Source organism: Mobula hypostoma, chromosome 8 (assembly GCF_963921235.1).
Source record: "Mobula hypostoma chromosome 8, sMobHyp1.1, whole genome shotgun sequence".
NCBI classification, from domain to species: domain Eukaryota; kingdom Metazoa; phylum Chordata; class Chondrichthyes; order Myliobatiformes; family Myliobatidae; genus Mobula; species Mobula hypostoma.
In genome coordinates, this window is record NC_086104.1 from 107,877,354 (window position 1) to 107,896,833 (window position 19,480).

General features: G+C 41.9%; 1 protein-coding gene across 1 annotated transcript in view; it reads left to right on the forward strand.

Annotated features, from left to right (window-relative positions):
- Positions 1-19,480, forward strand: part of rsph3 (radial spoke head 3) — a 53,051-nt gene that overhangs the window by 12,091 nt on the left and 21,480 nt on the right. The window contains exon 3 of the mRNA XM_063055182.1: positions 12,235-12,376. Coding sequence (XP_062911252.1) covers positions 12,235-12,376 — 142 coding nt within the window. The remainder of the gene's footprint in view (positions 1-12,234; positions 12,377-19,480) is intronic.

The following is a 19,480-nucleotide window of genomic DNA, read 5'->3' on the forward strand; positions in this document are numbered from 1 at the left end:
TAACATTTGCTACATTTCTGCCATGCATTTCCCTGAGAACACCCGCTCCCAATTTATGCTCCCAAGTTCCTGCCTAATACCATCGTATTTCCCCCTACCCCAGTTAAATGTTTTCCCAAATTGTCTGCTCCTATCCTTCTCCAGCACTATGATGAAGGAGGTAAGAGTTGTAGTCACTACCTCCAAAATGCTCTCCCACTGAGAGATCTGACCAGGTTCATTTCCCAATACCAGATCAAGTACAGCCTCCCCTCAAGTTGGCTTATCTATATATTGTGTCAGGAAACCTTCCTGAACACACCTAACAAACTCCACCCCACCTACGGAGATGCCATTCAATATTAGGAAAGTTAAAACCTTAACCAGATCAATTTTCCTATACTGGTGGTGCACAGACTGAATCAAAAATTCTACTCACAGCTAAGTACAGGTAATTCCAAATAAGAATCTCTACAGTTTAAAGACATGTTTAAAACCAGAACACAGATATAAGCATTTAAGATAGGATGAGATTTTCTCCCATCTTTTAAACTGTGGGGGAGAATGTTAACAAAAAGGCAGAACAACAGTGGGCAGTGTTTAAAAGAGAAATCTGCTTGGAGGAAGAAGTTTCACTAGAGCTGATAAACTAATCGGGAATGAATAGCTAAAAAGATGAAGGTAAGATATATTTGAAACAGAAACCACAGAAACAGTAAGAAATGCAGTATTGTGAGTTTAGCAATTGAGAGTATGAACATGTAAAATAAAACAGTAAATATTCTGTCAGTGCATAAATAGCTCAGAAGATTTGGGATATGAAAGTCTGACTGCAGGGAAATGCAGGGACATTGAGGCAGGGTGTTCTGTCATAGATTTTGGTGAAAAACATAACAGGAACTTTCAAGCACAGGAATCAAGAACAACAAAATTAAAGTGGAGCAAAAGGAAATATGGAATGTACTTACAAACTATGGCTCCTCTCGTTGTGTCAAAACAGAGAATATAAACATTGTATAAAAAAGCAGAATAATGCTGGGGGACATAAACAAAATCATACAATTCCTATCTTAAAAAAGAAGACAATTAGATAAGCATCAGTAACTGATATGATTCAGAATCTGTATTAAAAGATCAGATAATAAAAACAATTAGAGTTGGAGAATATAATTTATTAAAAAAGTTCTGATTTGTAAACTGTTGGGTATATTTAATTAACCTATTGAGGTGTGTATGCAAATCAGTATAATTGTGGTAAGACAAATTCAGGACCATTGATGAGATACTCAGGAGGCATGTAACAAATACAGCAGATGCACTTTCTGAATTGAATTCAAAGTAAAATTTATTATCAGAGTACATATGTGTCACCACTTACAACATGACATATTTACTCTGCGGGCATATTTAGCAAATTTGAACAGTAGATCTTAGCAAATTAGAACAGTAACTGTAAGCAGTATCTGTAAATTGTAAACATCAGGAACTGTAAACAAAGTGCGCAAATGCAGATATAAATAAATAGCAATAAATAATGAGTATGAACAAACAAGATAAATGAGTTTAGTTATCCCCTTTTGTTCAAGAACCTGTTGGTTGAGGAGTAATAACTGTTTTTGAACCTGGTAGTGCAAGTCCTGAGGCTCCTGTACCTTCTACCTGATGGCAGCAGTGAGAAAAGAGCATGGTCTGGGTGGTGAGGATCTTTGATGATGGATGCTGCTTTTCGTAGCAATGTTTCATGTAGATATACTCATTGGTTGGGAGGATTTTACCTGTGATATACTAAGTCAAATCCACTGCCTTCCCACTGAAATGCATTGGTGTTCCCATACCAGGCTATAATGCATAGTCACACATTCCACCATACATCTATAGAAATTTGCTAAGGTTTTTAATGACATGTTGATTCTCTTCATACTCCTGAGGATGTAGAGGCATTGTCGCGCTTTCTTCACAATTATATTTATATGATGGGTCCAGAATAGGTCCTCTGAGATTGTGACACCCAGGAATTTAAAGTTACTGACCCTCTCCACCTCTGATCCTCTGATGATTACTGGCTCATGGACCTCCCTCCTGGTTTCCCTCTCTTAGAGTCTACTATCAGATCTTGGTTTTATTGACATTGAGTGAGAGGTTGTTGTTATTACACCACTCAGCCAAATTTTCAATCTCCCTCCTGTATGCTGATTCATTACCCCCTTTGATACAGCCCACAACAGTGGTGTCATCAGCAAACTTGTATATGGTGTTGGAGCTGTACTTACTCAACATAGATGTAAAGCAGATGGAGCAGGGGGCTAAGTAAACATCCCTGCAATACTCCTGTGCTGATGAAGATTGAGGAGGAGATATTTTTGCCAATTCAAACTGACTGACTGGTGTCTACAAGTAAGGAAATCCCAGATCTAATTGCACAAGGATGTATTGAGGCCCAGGTCTTGGAGCTTACTGATTATTGTTGAGGAGATGATGGTGTTAAATACAGAGCTGTAATCAATAAGGAGCATCCTGATGTATATGTCTTTGCTGTCCAGATGTTCTAGAGTTGTGTGAAGAGCCAACGAGATAGCATCTGCCATAAACCTGTTGCTTCGCTAGGTGAATTGGAGTGGATCCAGGTTGCCACTCAGACAGGAGCAGATATGCTTCAACACCAGCCCTTCAGAACACTTTATCACTATGGATGTAAGTGCCACTGGGCGAAGGTCATTTAGACAGGTTACCATGTTCTTCTTGGGCGCTCATACGACTGAAGCCTGCTTGAAGCAGGTGGGTACCACACACTGCCAGAGCGAGAGATTGAAGATATCTGTGAATACACCAGCCAGTTGGTGGCACAGGTCTTCAGTACTCGGCCTGGTACTCCGTCCAGACTGGATGCTTTCCTTGGATTCACTCTCTTGATATCAGCTCTCATGTCATCCTCAGACACTGACACCAAAGGGAGACATGGGGGTGCACAATGGTTCCTCTCTGTTCTGGTGGTCAAATCGAGCATAGAAGATATTGAGCTCATCTGGACCAGGAACAGAAGAGATTTGAAGAATACCACCAAAGAACAAAAAAGTTGATTGAGGTTTATTTGTCAGAAAGCAGTAGAGCCATAGAGTCATAGTGTTATAGAGGATTACAGCACAGATAAAGATCCTTCAGCCCACCCAGTCTATGGAGGCCATGATGCCAACCCAGCTAGTCCCAATTTCCTGTGTTTGGCCCATCCCCATATACCTATCCAACTGCTTCTTAAACACTTCTATTATACCTGTCTCAACCACTTTGGCTGCTCATTTCATATTCAACACCCTCTGCAAAAATAAGTTGCCCCTCAGTTCCCTTTTAAATCTTTCCCCACTCAAACAAAATCTAGTTGTGGACTCCCCTACCCTGGAAAAGACTGTTAGATTCACCTTATAATTTTAAGCACTTTTATAGGTTCTTCCCTAATTCTCCTCTGTTCCAAGGAATAAAGACCTAACCTGACCAACTCTATAACTCAGGCCCTCTGGACCTGGCAATATCCTTGTCAATCTTTGGCATCCTTTCCAGTTTAGTCATGTCTTTCCTATAACAGGGTAACCAAAACTGTACACAGTACCCAGTGCAGCCTCAACAATGACTTGTACAGTTACAATATAATGTCTGAACTTGTAATCTCGTGATAGAGGGCAGTGTACTGAAAGCCTTTACCACCATTTTCAGTATGTAGATTATAGATTGATGTAGCACACGATCAGGCCCTTCAGTCCATGATGATGTGCTGAACTAATTAAATGCAAAACCAAGTTAATCCCTTCTGTCTACACAATGTCTGTATTCAAGTTCAAGTTTAATTGTCATTCAATCATACATACGAATACGGCCAAACAAAGCACCTCTGGGGATAAGATGCAAAACACAGTACCAACAGTCACACACAGCACATACAGCAATAACAGAAAAGGATAATAGTCACAAAAAATATATGTAGTGCAACACCCTGTATCTCATGGCCTGAAGATTAATGGTGCAGTAGTCCTTATCACACACTGGTGCAGCTGCAGATGAATGCAGTCCAACTTGTCTCCCACCAGTGGAAGGGCCAGCCCCCAACCCAGCATGGTCTCCAGCTCTCTTTCACACCAGCTTCAGTGCCTTCTTCCCTGGGTGGCTGCAACAGACGATCCCATGGCATAAGAGCCTTGTGCATGCAACAGCTGAGGCCACAAAGCTCCCCTGCCATTGAACCTGTGAACTGGACTTGCAGTGTTTGAACTTTGAACCTTCAATAGTATTCTAGATTATACCAATGTATATTCCTCCATTCTCTGCATATTCATCAACCTACCTAAAACACTTTTGAATGTCTCTGTTGTATTTGCTTCCACAACCACCCCTGACAACACATTCCAGCAACTCAGCAGTCTCTGTGTGAAAAAAACTTGCCCTCCACATTTTCTTTGAACTTCCCTCTCCTCACTTTAAGTGCACACTCTTTAGTATTTGACATTTTGACCCTGGGTAAAAGATACCATCTGCCTACTCGATCCATGCCTCTCATAATGTTAAAAACTTTAATCTGTGTATTGTAGGTGCTTTGGGCTCCTACACATGAGTGATAAAGCTCAAGAACTGGAGGTCATTGAGCTGATACTACATTGAAGATATAGTTGAAGAGGAAAGCAGCGAAGTAGTAAACATACTTAAAGTGTGGATACATAAGCAGCGAAGTAAAATTCAATTCTACTCACTTATTCATGGGAAAGAATGAAATTAAATCGGATAGAGGCATAAAACTGTCTGTGAATAACGTAAGTTACTGAAGGAATGACAGAATGCAAAGCTCTAGGCTTAATTTCCAGAGGGAAAGAGATAAAAATGATTTTTAAAAATTAGCATTTTGGTTGACCATGTTTGGGAACAGACAGTTTTTGAATATGGATATAAGAAAATGGATGTTATAGAAACATCAAATAAAAAGTAAGAATGTTGGAATATCGGAATCAGGTTTAATATCACTGGTGTATATTGTGAAATCTGTTGTTTTATGGCAACAGTACATTGCAATACATAATAAACTATAAATTATAATAAGACCATAAGATATAGGAGCAGAATTGGGCCATTTGGCCCATCGAGTCTGCTCTGCCATTTCATCATGGCTGATCCAATTTTACTCTCAGCCACAATCTAACCTCTACCTTAAATATACATAAAGACTTGGCCTCCACAGCTGCCTGTAGCAAAGAATCACCACTCTCTGGCTAAAGAAATTCCTCCTCATCTCCATGTTTAAATGACACCCGTCTATTCTGAGGCTGTGCCCTCTGGTCTTAGACACTCCAACCAAAGGAAACATCTTCATCACATCCACTGTTTCAAGGTCGATTGGTTTCAATGAGGTCATCCCTCATTCTTTTGAATTCTAGTGAATACAGGCCCAGAGCCATCAGATGCTCTTCGTATATTATTCATTCAATCCTGGAATCACTTTCGTGAACCTCCTTTGTACCGTCTCCAGTTGCAGCACATCCTTTCTAAGATAGGGGCCGCAAACTGCTCACAATACTCCAAGTGAGGCCTCTCACCAGTTCTTTCAAATGTCTTAACATTATGTCCTTGCTTTTATATTCTAGTCCTCTTGAAATGAATGCTATCATTGCATTTGGCTTCCTCACCAGAGACTCAACCTGAAAATTAACCTTTAGGGAGTCCTGCACATGGACTCCCAAGTCCTTTTGCACCTCAGTATTTTTGTATTTTCTTTCCATTTAGAAAATAGTCAACCCTTTCATTTCTTCTACCAAAATGCATGACCTTACACTTCCCGATACTGTATTCCATCTGCCATTTCTTTGCCCATTCTCGTAACTTAAGTCTTTCTGTAGCCTCTCTACTTCCTCAAATCTACCTGCCCCTCCACCTATCTTCATGTCATCTGCAATCTTTTCAACAAAGCCATCAATTCTATTATCCAGATCATTGACAAATAACGTAAAAAGAATCGATCCCAACACAGACCCCTGTGGAACACCACTAGTCACCGGCAGCCAGCCAGAAAAGGCTACCTTTATTTCCACTCTTTGCCTCCTGCCAGTCAGCCACTACTTTATCCATGCTAGAATCTTTCCTGTAATACCATGGGGTCATAGCTTGTTAAGCAGTCTCATGTGTGGCACTTGTCAAAGACCTTCTGAAGATCCAAGTGCACAACATTAACCAATTCTCCTTTGTTTATTCTGCTTGTTATTTCTTCCAAGGGTTGCAACAAATTTGTCAGGCAAGATCTTCCCTTGAGGAATCCATGCTGAGTACAGCCTATTTTATTATGTGCTGCTAAGTACCCTGAGATGTCATCCTTGATAATTGACTCTAACATCTTTCCAACCACTGAGAGAAGTCAGACTAACTGGCCTATAGTTTCCTTTCTTCTGTCTCTCTCACTTCCTGAAGAATGGAGTGAATCTGCAATTTTTCAGTCTTCCAGAATCTAGTGATTCTTGAAAGGTCATTCCTAATGCCTCTATGATCTCTTCAGCCATCTCTTTTGAATTCTGAAGTGTACACCATCTGGTCCAGGTGACTTATCTACTTTCAGACTTTTCAGTTTCTCAAGAACCTTCTCTCATGTTATGGTAACTTCACACACTTCATGATGCCTGACACCTGGAACTTCCACCATACTGCTAGTGTCTTCCACAGTGAAGACAGATGCAAAATACCTATTCAATTTGCCCCCCATTTCCTTGTCCCTCATTACTATCTCTCCAGCATCGTTTTCCAGCAGTCTCTTTTACACTTTATGTATCTGAGGAAACTTTTGGTATCCTCTTTAATATTATTGGCTAGCTAGCTTTTGATTTCCATCTTTACCTTCTGAATGACTTTTTCAGTTGTCTTCTGTTGATTTTTAAAAGCTTCCCAATCCCTCTAATATATGCCCTCTCTTTGGCTTTTATGTTGGCTTTGACTTCTCTTGTTAGCCACAGTTGTGTCATCTTTCCTTTAGAATACTTCTTCCTCTTTGGAATGTATATACCCTGTGCCTTCCGAATTGTTTACAGAAATTCCAGCTATTGCTGCTCTGCCATCATCCCTGCCAGTGTTCTTTTCCAATCAATTCTGGCCAACTCCTCTCTCATGCTTCTTTACTTCCCTTTACTCCACAGTAATACTGATACATCTGACTCTAGCTTCTCAAATTTAAGGGTGAATTCGGTCATATTATGATCACTTGCTCCTAAGGGTTCTTTTACCTTAAGGTTTCTAATCAATTCTGGTTCATTGCACAACACCCAGTCCAGAATAGCTGATCCCTTAGTGGGCTCAACCACCATCTGTTCTAAAAAGCCATCATGGGCACTCTAGAAATTTCCCCTCCTGGAATCCAGCACCAACCTGATTTTCCCAATTTATCTACATATTGATCTCCCCCATGTCTATTGTAACATTGCCATTTGGCATGCATTTTCTATCTCCTATTGTAACTTGTAGGGCACACCCTTAGTACTGTTTGGGGTCTGTATCGAGCTCCCAGCAGGGTATTCTTACCCTTCCAGTTCCTTAGCTCTAACCACAATGATTCAACCCCTTATAACTCTATATCGCCTCTTTCTAATGACTTGATTTAATTTTTTTACCAACAGAGCAACTCTGCCTTCCTGCCTGTCCTTTCGGAACAATGTGTACCCTTGGATATTAAGCTCCCATCTATAATCTTTCAGCCATGCCTACAACATCATACCTTCCAATGTGCAACTGTGCTGCAAGTTCATCTACTTTATTCCATGTGCTTTGTGCATTCAAATATAACACCTTCAATCCCGTATTCACCCTTTTTGATTTTGTCCGCCTTTTATGTCGCAACTCATCCTGTTAACTGCAATTTTGCCCCATCAATAGTCTCTCCTCTGTTTGTAAACCAACTACTTCATCTTCAGCAGTATTATCCACCTTTCCTACAATACTTCTTGCATTGAAATATAGGCATCTCAGGACACTAGTCGCATCATGCTCAACTTTTTGATTCCTAACTTTTTCTGAGGTCTTACCAACATTTGCCTCTACAACCTCTCCACTATCTGTACCCTGGCACTATGGTTCTCATCCCCCTGCAACTCTAGTTTAAACTCCACCGGGCAGCATTAACAAACCTTCCCATTAGGTTATTAGTCCCCCTCCAGTTCAGGTGCAAGCCATCCCATCTGTACAGGTCCCACCTTTCCTGGAAGAGAGCCAATGATCTAAAAATTTTACGCCCCGTCTCCTACACCAACTCCTTAGCCATGTATTTAATTGTATAATCTTCCTAGTCTAGTGTCACTAGCTTGTGACATGGGTAGCAATTCTGAAATCTCAACCCTCAAGGTCCTGTCCTTAACTTAGCACCTAAGATCTATATAAAAAAAGAAAATTAAATTAAATAATTAGCGTGAAAGGAGAGGGAAGAAGTGCTAAGGTAGTGTGCATAACTTCATTGTCCATTCAGAAATCTGATAGAGAAGGGGAAAAAGCTGTTTCTGAAATGACGAGTGCAAGTCCTTAGGCTCCTGTATCTCCTCCTTGATGGTAGCGATGAGAAGAGGGCATGTCCTGGGTGATGGGGTCCTTAATGATGGATAGTGCTATTTTGAGGCATCTCCTTTTGAAGGTGTTCTGGATGCTGGGAAGGCTAGTGCCAATGATGGAGCTGTCTGAGTTTACAACTTTCTGTAGCTTTTTCTGATTCTGTGCAGTGGCCCCTCCGTACTAGACAGTAATGCAACCAGTTAGAATGTTCTCCACGGTACATATGTAGAAACTTGCAAGCGTTTTGGTGACATATCAATTTTCATCAAATTCCTAAGAAATATTACCTTCTTTGAAATCGTGCCAATATACTTTATACTTTATACTTTTGGGCTCAGTGTAGATCCTCAGAGATGTTGACGCTCAGGAACTTGAAAATGTTCACCCTTTCCACTTCTGATCCCTCAGAGAGGACTGGTATGTGTTCCCTCAACTTTCTCCAATCATTTTCTTGATCTTATTGACATTGAGTGCAAGGTTGTTGCCATGACACCACTCAACCAGCTGATCTACCTCGCTCCTGTGCGCCTCCACATCACCATCTGAAGTTCTGCCAATAATAGTTGTGTCGTCAGCAAATTTATAGATGGTGTTTGAGCTGTGCCTATCCACACAATGGTGAGTGTAGAGAGAGTAGAGCACTAGGCTAAGTATACATCCTTGAGGTGCACCAGTGTTGATTGTCATTAAGGAGTTGATGCTATTTCTGATCTGCACAGACTGTGGTCTCCTGCTGAAGAAGTCAAGGATCCAGTTGCAGAAAGAGGTACAGAGACCCAGATTTGGAGCTTCTTGATAAGAACTGAGGGAATGATTGTGTTGAACACTGAGCTGTACTCAATAAACAGTAGCCTAATGTAGGTATTACTATTGTCCAGGTGGTTCAAGACTGTGGAGAGCTAGTGAGATTGCATGCATTGTTGACGTATTGTGGTGGTAGGCAAATTGCAACAGGCACAGGTCATGCTGAGACAGGAGTTGATTCTGGCCATGACCAACCTCTTAAAGCACTTCACCGTAGTAGCTGTGGGTGCCACTGGGCAATAGTCCTTGGGGCAGCTCATCCTGGTCTTCTTGAGTACAGGTATGATTATCGCCCTTTTGAAGCAGGTGGGAACCTCCAATTGCAGTAGTGACACATTGACGATATCCTTGACCACTTTTGCCAGTTGGTTAGCACACGTTTTCAGTGCCCTACCAGGTACACCATTAGAGCTTGACGCCTTGCGAGGGTTCACCCTCTTGAAAGATGTTCTGATGTTGGCTTCTGAGAAAGAGATTACAGGGTCACCAGATGCTGTGGGGATTCACACAGGTGTAGTTTTATTCTCCCTTTTAAAGTGTGCATGAAAGGCGTTGAGCCCATCTGGTACTTTCTGTATGTTTTGTTTGCTTATACAAGGGCGAAGTAGGCAATTGTGATGTATTTGGTGCCGGGTATATGGAACGAGCTGTTAGAGTAGGGGCCCTCAAAATTTTTTTGGCCATGAACAAATACCACTAAGCAAGGAGTCCAAGGATCCCAGGTTGGGAACCCTGATGTTGCAGCATTTAAAAGATATTTGGACAGATATGCGGGTGGGAAAGGTTTAAAGGCCAAACATATTCAAATGGAACTAGCTAATGTACACAACTTAGTCAGCATGGTGTATTGGGCTGAAGGGTCTGTTTCTGTGCTTTATAACAATGAATCTAAGAAGGATATGAAGCCAAAATTACAGTGGGAGAAAATCCACATAGAGTGCAAGTATTAGCAGATATTATTTGGACTATCAGTGCTTAATCTTATTATTGCATAGAAGGAGTCTGTTCAGTCCATCAAGCTGTGCTGGCTTCTGGCATACCAATCTCATCAATCTCCTTTTCCCTCAGCAACTAATCACTTACATACCCTAGAAATCCCTTTAATCTTTTTTGCTATTTACCTACACCAAGTGGTGATGTACAGTGACCATTTAACTTTCTAGCATGTCTCTGGGAACTGGGAAGAATGGAGCCCTTGGGATGGTGGTGGGAAGGAGTAGCAACTCAGGGGTTTACAGGAAGAATGTGCAAATTGCACACAATCTGTACCAGACCCAAATCTCCAGCACAGTTAAAATCAAACAAAAAATAACTGAATCCTGGAAACATGGAATAAAAGCAAGAATTGCTGGGAATACTCAGCAGCTGTGGAGAGAGAAGCACACCAATGTATCACTCTGAAGAGCCTATGTAGCTCGAGGAAGGAAAGATAAAATGGCAATTACTGAGAAGGTGGCAGGAAAGATGAATCAGACAGTTTCTGTGATTGAATGAGATAAGCTGAGATGGGTTCAGATGGTGAGAGGCTGACTATGCAGCTTTGTGTTTCATCTTGCAGGACTATAAGATATGTTCTGTGAGTTAGGCTATAGTAAATGAGAGGGAGAAAGATGGCCTGCTTTCTAGTCTTTAATAAAGTGTTGACCAAAAAGCCTTGATATGCCTTCTGGGGTCATGCTTTCCCCTCTACTCAACTACTCAACTTTATGCAACTCGATGCATAAAAGCATGTAGACATAGTTTAATATCAGAGAAGTGTATACAATATACATCCTGAAGTTCTTTTTCTTTGTAGACGTCCACAAAAACAGAAGAGTGCCCCAAAGAATGAGTGACAGTTAAAAAGTTAGAACCCCAAAGCCCCCCCACTCTCCCCTCCCATGCACAAGCAGCAGCAAAGCAACGACTTTCCCCCACCCCACCTTCTTCCGCAAGAAAGCATCAGAATGGTCAAGAGTTTCGTTTGTTCAGACCAAACATCAGAATAGGGAAGAAATGACTTTGACTGTGGAACGATCGTTGGTACCAGACAGGGTGGTTTGAGTTTCTCAGAAACTGCTGATTTCCTGGGATTTTCATGCACAACAATTTGTAGAATTTAAAGAGAATGATGCAAGAGAAAAAAAAATCCAGTGAGCGGCAGTTCTGTGGGAAAAGTGCCTTGCTAATGAAAGAGGTCAGAGGAGAATGGTCAGGCTGACAGGAAGGAAACAGCAGCTCAAATAACCACAAGTTACAACAGTATTGTGCAGAAGAGCATCTCTGAATACACAACACATCGAACCTTGAATTGGAGGGGCTACAGCAGCAGAAGTTCATAAACATACACTGAGTGGCCCCTTTATTACTGGAGGTAGCCACTTTTCCTTTCCCACCACCACCTCTGCAGGTTCTCTATTTTAGCTTCATCCCAGTTCCATAGGGTCGGGGACCTGAATGTTGTTTTTGTTTCCTTTCCCACTGAAGTGTTTCCCATATTTTCTGCTTTTCTTCCCTGGAGTTGGGAGACTGCAGCTGTGAGCAGCATGAACTGTTGTACCTTTAAGCTGCGCTATTTCATTTCTGCATATTTGTGCACGTTTTGCTTTATTGAGTGACCATTGAAGATTGTAAAAGGCTGATGTGACTTGGTTATAGTTGCAATGAAAAGTGTTCCTGATGCAAGTCTTTAGGTTTGTGAATTAAGGGTAAAGCACAATTTGAGGCAAATGCAAAAAAATGACTATAATATCAAACAGAGAGTGGTTGGATAATGCAGTAGTTTGATGAAAGCTTTTCAAGCTCGTAGATGTGTTCAGTATCACTGAGCTTCCTTTAATGTGTATTTTAATGGTATGTTTCTTTTCGAAAAGAACAAGCACCTATAAAACATGTACTTTTCACATCTTACCAAACCAATAGACAGCCCAGCCTGACCCTATTGAGATCCAGCGACAGCAAGAAATGCAGAGGAGGGCTGTTGCCAGGAGACGAGCCAAAGCTCAGCTGCGAGCCACAACTCCACTACCTATAGAGGGCAGGATACACACCGAGGTACAAACAGGTAGGGATTCATTCAACACAGTATCTGTTCTCACTGTTCTGGGCAACTGCTTCTAATTTCATTCAGAATGATTTGAAGTACAGCTTTTACTTTCTTAATAGGTTTCCTGATTGTTTACCCTTTGGTATTTTCAAAGGTTTACACAGTGTGTTTGTCATCCTAGCCTGTTGGGGAAAGGGGGAAGGATGTCAGCTGTGAGCGAGATGAATACATTGCCATATAATCTGGAAAAGTTGGGTGATTGGGCAGCTTCAGTTAACCTCTTTGGTTTTTGGGGCAGACTGAAAAAAAGAGTAGATGCAACAAGACTTGGATTTCACTGTACACCAGCCACTAACCACAAGTGCTCCTGTGCAGCAAGCAACTAGGAAGTCAAATGGTCTGATGGCCTTCATTGTAAGAGGATCTTGGTAGCCTGGAGTTTTGGTCTCCTCAGTTGATAAGGAAGGACACTCTGGGATGTCAGGCCTGACATGAATAGAGATGAGTGACTTAGAGCCATGTTCTCTAGTGTACTGAAGAATGAGAGGAAATCTCATTGAAACCGATAAAATCCTGTCAGATCTAGTTGGACAAACTTAGACTGTTTTCTCTGGACTGTTGGGGGCTGAAGAGGGACCTGATATAAGTTGATGAAATTATGAGAGCCATAGTTAGAGTAGATAGAGTCTTTATCCTAGCGTAGACATGTGAAATACTAGGGAGCATTGGCTTAAAGGTGAGAGGGAAAAAGTTAGTGATTTGCGAGGCAATTTATTTAACACAGTTGCCTAGGGAAGTGGTGAAAACAGGTCCAGCAGCAATATTTAAGAGACACTACAATTTCTCTGTTTTATCCTGATATTTTAGCCTTACAACAGAAGGAAGAAGAATCATTCTAAATTCTGATTTCCTGTTAAGGACACCACCAGAATTTCCAAGCTAATTGTGAATTGGTAGTCTTACAAGAGAAGTAGCAAATCTGCAGTTTCAAAAGCATCAGGGGGTTTTAGAACCAGAATGGTTGAAGGAAAAGCGCAAGAGCATTAGAGAAGTAGAGGTAGATCTCAGGATAAAAGTCATAGAGTAGCACAGCATGGAACTTCCGATCATGTCCATCATTTGAGGCCTCTGGTGGATTTGAAAGCACTGGGGAGAGATTTCTGAATTCATGAATATTTGAGAGAATGTTTTGAATTTTAAGAGGATTTGTGAGTTGGAATCCTGGAATCAGGCTTAGAGACAGCGAAGGAAGGTTCAGATGACCAGCAAAGCTAGGGAGGTCAATTTCAGTGAGTTGGGAACCAAAGCTAACTTTGGCAAAGCTTGGTTTCGGAAGTGTGGAAAAGCGAGTGGAATCGGGGAATGTGGTAAATGTGAAATATTGTTGTGCTGATCCTGGATCAGGTGAGCTGGTACAGTGTGCATGAACCATGGAATAGGTGCTGCACCACCATTTAGTGTCACATTCACCAATTACAACAGGTAAGCAACTTAAACTATCGATGCATTTTGTGAGCAGCATCTGTAGTGACTATACTGCTTATTCATTAATATTGGAATTTTGTAATATGAAGCACTATTTTCAGATCTGGAAAAATATCATGGTGCGGTATTAACTGATTTCTATCACTGGATCTCCAAATCCACTGTGTCCACTTCCTCTATTATTCCGCTTCCTCCTTCTGTGCTTCTATAGATTCTAACTTAATATGCAAGCCAAATACATCAATTACTTTGTGTCTGCCTTCATGGAAGAAACTACACAAAATCTGCTGGATATATAAGAAAATGAAAGATCTGGTGAAAATGAGGAACTGAAGGACCTGTTAGTCAAACATTGGTACTAGAGAAGTGGGTGAGCTTGAAGGCTGATAAGTCCCAGGGAACTGATGATCTATATCCCAGAGTTTTGAAGGAGGTGATTGTAGATATAGTGGATGCTTTAGTCATTGCCTTCTAAAGTTATACAGATTCTGGAATTGTTCCTAAACTCTGAATTTTGTAAATTGGAGTGTAGCAAACATAACACAGCTTTTTAAGAAAGGAAAGGTAGAGAAAACAGGGAACTACTGACCTTTTAGTCTATCATCAGTGGTAGGGAAAATGCTTTAATGTATCGTGAACATTTTTTGGGGGTAGTTAAGCCTGGGCAGGTCATGTGCAGCTAATGGTAGGACAGAGAGATTTGTGAGTACAAATGCATTGTTCCCCCAAGTGGTAACACAGTAAAGAGGGTAGTGAAGAAAGCATTTGGCATGGTTGCCTCCAGTAGTAGAGGACTCAGCAAGAGAGTTAGGACATCATGTTACAGCTGTACTAGATATCAGTGAGCTGGCACTTGGAGCATTGTGTGTAGTTCTGTTTGCCTAGCTATAGGAAGGATGTGATTAAACTACAGAGGATGTAGAAAAGATTCGCAAGAATGTTGCCAGGACTGGAGGACTTGAGTTATTAGGAGAGACTGGGTAGGCTGGGACTGTTTTCTCTGGAGTATAGGAGGCTGAAGGGTGAAGGAAGACCATGCAGAACATAGATAAGGTGGATGGTCAGTCTTTTTCCCAGGCTAGGGGAGTCTAAAACCTGAAGGCTAGATTTAGGACAGGATGAGAAAGATTTAAAGGGAACCTGGGGGCAAGTTTGAGTAGAATTACAAAATTTATAAAACATTTGGACAGACACATGGATGGGAAAGGTTTAGAGAGACGTGGGCCATTAGAACTTGCTCAGGTGGGCACTTTGGATGACATAGATGAGGTGCTGCTCAGGGCCTGTTTCCATGCTGTATTACTCAATGACTCTATCTTGTAATGGTAGAGTGTGATGAACAGAATACTAGGACTGAGCAGAGTCAGCATTGATTTATGAAAGGTATATCGTGTTTGACTTATTTTCTGGAGTTCTCTGAAGATACAAGTAATAGAATGGATAAGGGAATATCAGTGGAGCTGGTGCATTTGGTTTCTCAGAAGTTCCTGTGCAGGAGGGAACATCGAGAACTTGGGGAATGTACTGACATGGACTGAGAATTGGTTGTCAGACAGAAAGCAAGAATAAACAAATCACTCTTAGACAACATATCACTGGTGACATACCAGTGGGATAATGCTTGCAATCCAGATACCCACAATCTTGTATCAATGATTTAGCTGTGGAAGGTGACAGTCATATTTCTATGTTTGCTTATAGTTGTAAACTGGCAGGATCGTGACTATGAAAGCTTCAGTTATAAATTGACTGGGTGAGCAAGAACACAGTGGATATGATAGAATGTTGAAAAAGGTGAGGTCATTCACTTTGCTACACAAAATAGGAAAACAACATTTGCTAAATGGTAAGTCACTGAGTAGTGAAGGTGAACATAAATATGCAACTGGCAATTAAGTGGTAATGACAGGGAGTAAGGAAGTCTTATTGTATATGGTAGGACCAAAGAGGCTTTGGCAAGGAGAGGTGAAAGTTACGGTAAGATACTGTTTAGTTTCACTTTCTTTCTTTGTCTATTAGGCCTAACTAGTGTAGTGAGAATGGGTTCAGGGTCAGATGTGTGTTCTTCATGTCAGATGTAGGAGTTCCAGGAGACATCTGCATGAAGTACACTCAGCTGCAGCTCCTTAGAGATCACGTTGGGGAACTGGAATTGCAGCTGGATGGACTGCAGCTCATTAGGGAGAATGAGGAGGCAATAGATAGGAGCTACAGACAGGTAGTCACCTCTAAGATGCAGGAGGTAGGCAGCTGGGTGATTGTTAGGTGAGTGAAAGGGAGAAAACAGACACTGCAGAGTGTATCGTTCCCCTTGATAACAAGTATACTGCTTTGGATACTGTTGGTGGGGGGTGGAGCAAGCTACCAGTGGAAAGCCGTAGGAACGGGGTCTCTGACACTGACTGTGGTTTGATGCTCAAAGAGCCGGGAGGAGAAGAGGAGTGCAGTGGTGATAGGGGATTCAATAGTCAGGGGAACAGACAGGAAATTTTGCAGGTGTGAAAGAGACACCCAGGTGGTATGTTGCGTCCCAGTGCCAGGGTCAGGGGTGACTCAGATCTGATCCACATCGTTTTAAAGAGGAACGGTGAGCAGCCAGAAGTCATGATACATATAGGTACCAATGGTAACAGGTAGGAAAAGGGATGAAGTCCTGAAGAGAGAAATTAGGGAACCAGGGAGGATGCTGAAAGGGTAAGAATAGGCAGGTGAATGTGTGGCTGAGAAATTAGTGCAGGGGCCAGGATTTCAGATTTGTGGATCATTGGGGGCTTTTCTGGGGAAGGCATGACCTGTACAAAAAGGTGGGCTACAATTGAACTTGAGGGGATTAATATCTTTGATTGGCTAGAGCTGTTGGGAATGGTTTAAACTAGTTTGACAGGAGGATGGAAACCAGAGTGTTAGGTCAGGGGATGGCACAGGTGGTATACAGATAGATGCAGTGTTTATAGAGACTGTGAGGAAGACAGGCAGTTGATAGGGCAAAATTGTAGTTAGAATGATTGTTTGAAGTAGGTCTATTTTAAAGCAGGAAATACCAGGAACAAGGGCGATGAACTTAGAGCATGGAGCTATGATATTGTGGCTATTACAAAAACATGGCTGTCACAAGAGCAGAAATGGCTGCCGAATGTTCTGGTGTTTTGATGTTTCAAAAGGGACAGGGAGGGAGGTAAAAGAGGTGGAGGAGTGGCATTGCTGATCAGGGGTAGTATCACAGCCGCAGAAAGGGAGGACGTCGTGGAAGTCAGAAACAGGGAGGGAGCACTCAGTCGATTGGGAGCTTTCTATTGACCACCACCCCCTCCCCGCCCCCCACCTCCAATAGCACGAGAAACACTGGGGAACAGATCAGGAGGCAGATTTTCAGAAGGTGCAAAAATAATAGGGTTGTTGTCGTGCATATCAACTTCCCTAAGATTGATTGGCATTTCCTTAGTGCAAAAGGTTCAGATGAGGCAGAATTTGTTACATGTGTCCAGGAAAGATTCCTGACACAATAGAGGAACTATATAGCAACAATATAGGAACTCCTCAAGTCATCTCGAGGAGAGGCCATACTGGATCTGGTACAGTACTAGGGAATGAACCTGGATAAGTTTCAGATCTCTCGTGGGAGAGCATTTCTGGGACGGGGACTACAACTCCATTGCCTCGGAGAGGGATAGGAGCCTGCAGTTTGGGAAAGTTTGAGGGGGGGAATTATGATGCTATTTGGAGAACATGAATTGGGAACAGATGTACTCATGGAAATACACAATGGAAATGTGGAGGTTGTTTAGGGATCACTTGCATATTTTTCTGGATAGGTTTGTCCTATTGAGGCAAGGAAAGAATGGTAGGGCAAAGGAACCATGGTTGAAGAGAGATGTGGAGCATCTAGTCAAGAGGAAGAAAGAAGCTTAATAAGGTTTAGGAAGCAAGCACCAGATGGGGTCTTGGGAGTTGCAAGGTAGCCAGGAAGGAGCTGAAGAATGGGTTTAGGAGAGCTAGAAGGGGGCATCAGAAGTTGTTGTTGAGTAGGATTAAGGAAAACCTCATTGCATTCTACACGTATGTGAAGTATTGGAGATGACTAGAGTGAGGGTAGATCAGTGATAGATGAGGAAACCTGTGTCGGGAGTCAGAGGAGACAGGGGTAGGGCTTTAATGAATATTTTGCTTCAGTATTTACCGGTGAGGGGGACCTTGATGTTCGTGAGAACAGCTTAAAACAGGCTGATATGCTAGAACATGTCGATGTTAAGAAAGAGAATGTTGTGGAATTTTTGAAAAGCTTTGGGATAGTTAAGTCCCAGGGCTGGATGGGATATACCACAGGTTACTACGGGAAGCAAGGGAAGAGATTACTTCACCTTTGGCGATGATCTTTGCGTCCTTATTGACCACAGGATGATTATAGGTGGCAAATGTTATTCCTTTATTCAAGAATAAAGGGATAACCCTGAGAATTGTAGACCAGTGAGTGTTACTTCAGTGGTGGGAAAATTATTGGAGAAGATTCATAGAGACAGGATTTATGAGAATTTAGAGAAGTATAGTCTGATTAGGGATAGTCAGCATGGCTTTGTGAAGAGCAGGTCATGCCTCACAAGTCTGATGAATTCCATAGACCATAAGACACAGGAGCAGAATTAGGCCATGTGGCCCATCCAGTCTGCTCCGCCATTCAATCATGGCTGATCCTTTTTTATATCCTCCTCAACCCCAGTACCTGGCCTTCTCCCTGTAACCTTTGATGCCATGTCAAATCAAGAACCTATCAATCTCTGCCTTAAATACACTCAGTGACCTGACCTCCACAGCTGCATATGGCAACAAATTCCACAAGTTCTTCGAAGATGTGACAATGTACATTGGTGAAGGCAGACAGTGGATGTGTTGTATATTGATTTTAGTTAGGTGTTTGATGAGGCTCCCCATGGTAAGCTCAGTCAGAAAGTCAGGAGTCATGGGATCCAGAAAAACCTGACTGTGTGAATACAGAATTGGCTTGCTCATAGAAAGCAGCATGTGACTGTAGATGGGGCATATTCTGCCTGGAGATTGGTGACCAGTGATCTGTTCTGGGATCCCTGGTCTTTTTGAATTTTATATATGACTTGGGTGAGGGAGTGGAAGTGTGGGTTAGTAAATTTGCAGATGACACAAAGGTAGGTGAAATTGTGGAAAGAGTAGAAGGTTGTCATAGGTTACAACAGGATATTGACAGGGCGCAGAACTGGGCTGAGAAGTGGCAGATGGAGTTTAACCGGAAAGGTGTGAAGTCATTCACTTTGGAAGGTCAAGTTTAAAGGCAAAATACAGGGTTAATTGCAGAATTCTTAGAACTATGGAGGAACAGAGGGAACTTGGTGTCCATAAACATAGATCCCTCCAAGCAGCTGTGCAGGCTGATAGGGTTGTTAAGAAGGCATATGGAGTGTTGGCCTTCATTAGTCAGGGGATTGAGTTCAAGAGCTGTGAAGTAATATTACAGTTCTTTAAAACCCTCATTAGACCACACTTGGAATGTTATGTTCAGTTCTTGTCTCCTCATTACAGGAAGCAGAAGAGATTTATCAGGATGTTGCCTGGACTAGAGAGCATTTCTAATGAGGATAGGTTGAAAAAGCTTGGTCTTTTCTCCATGGA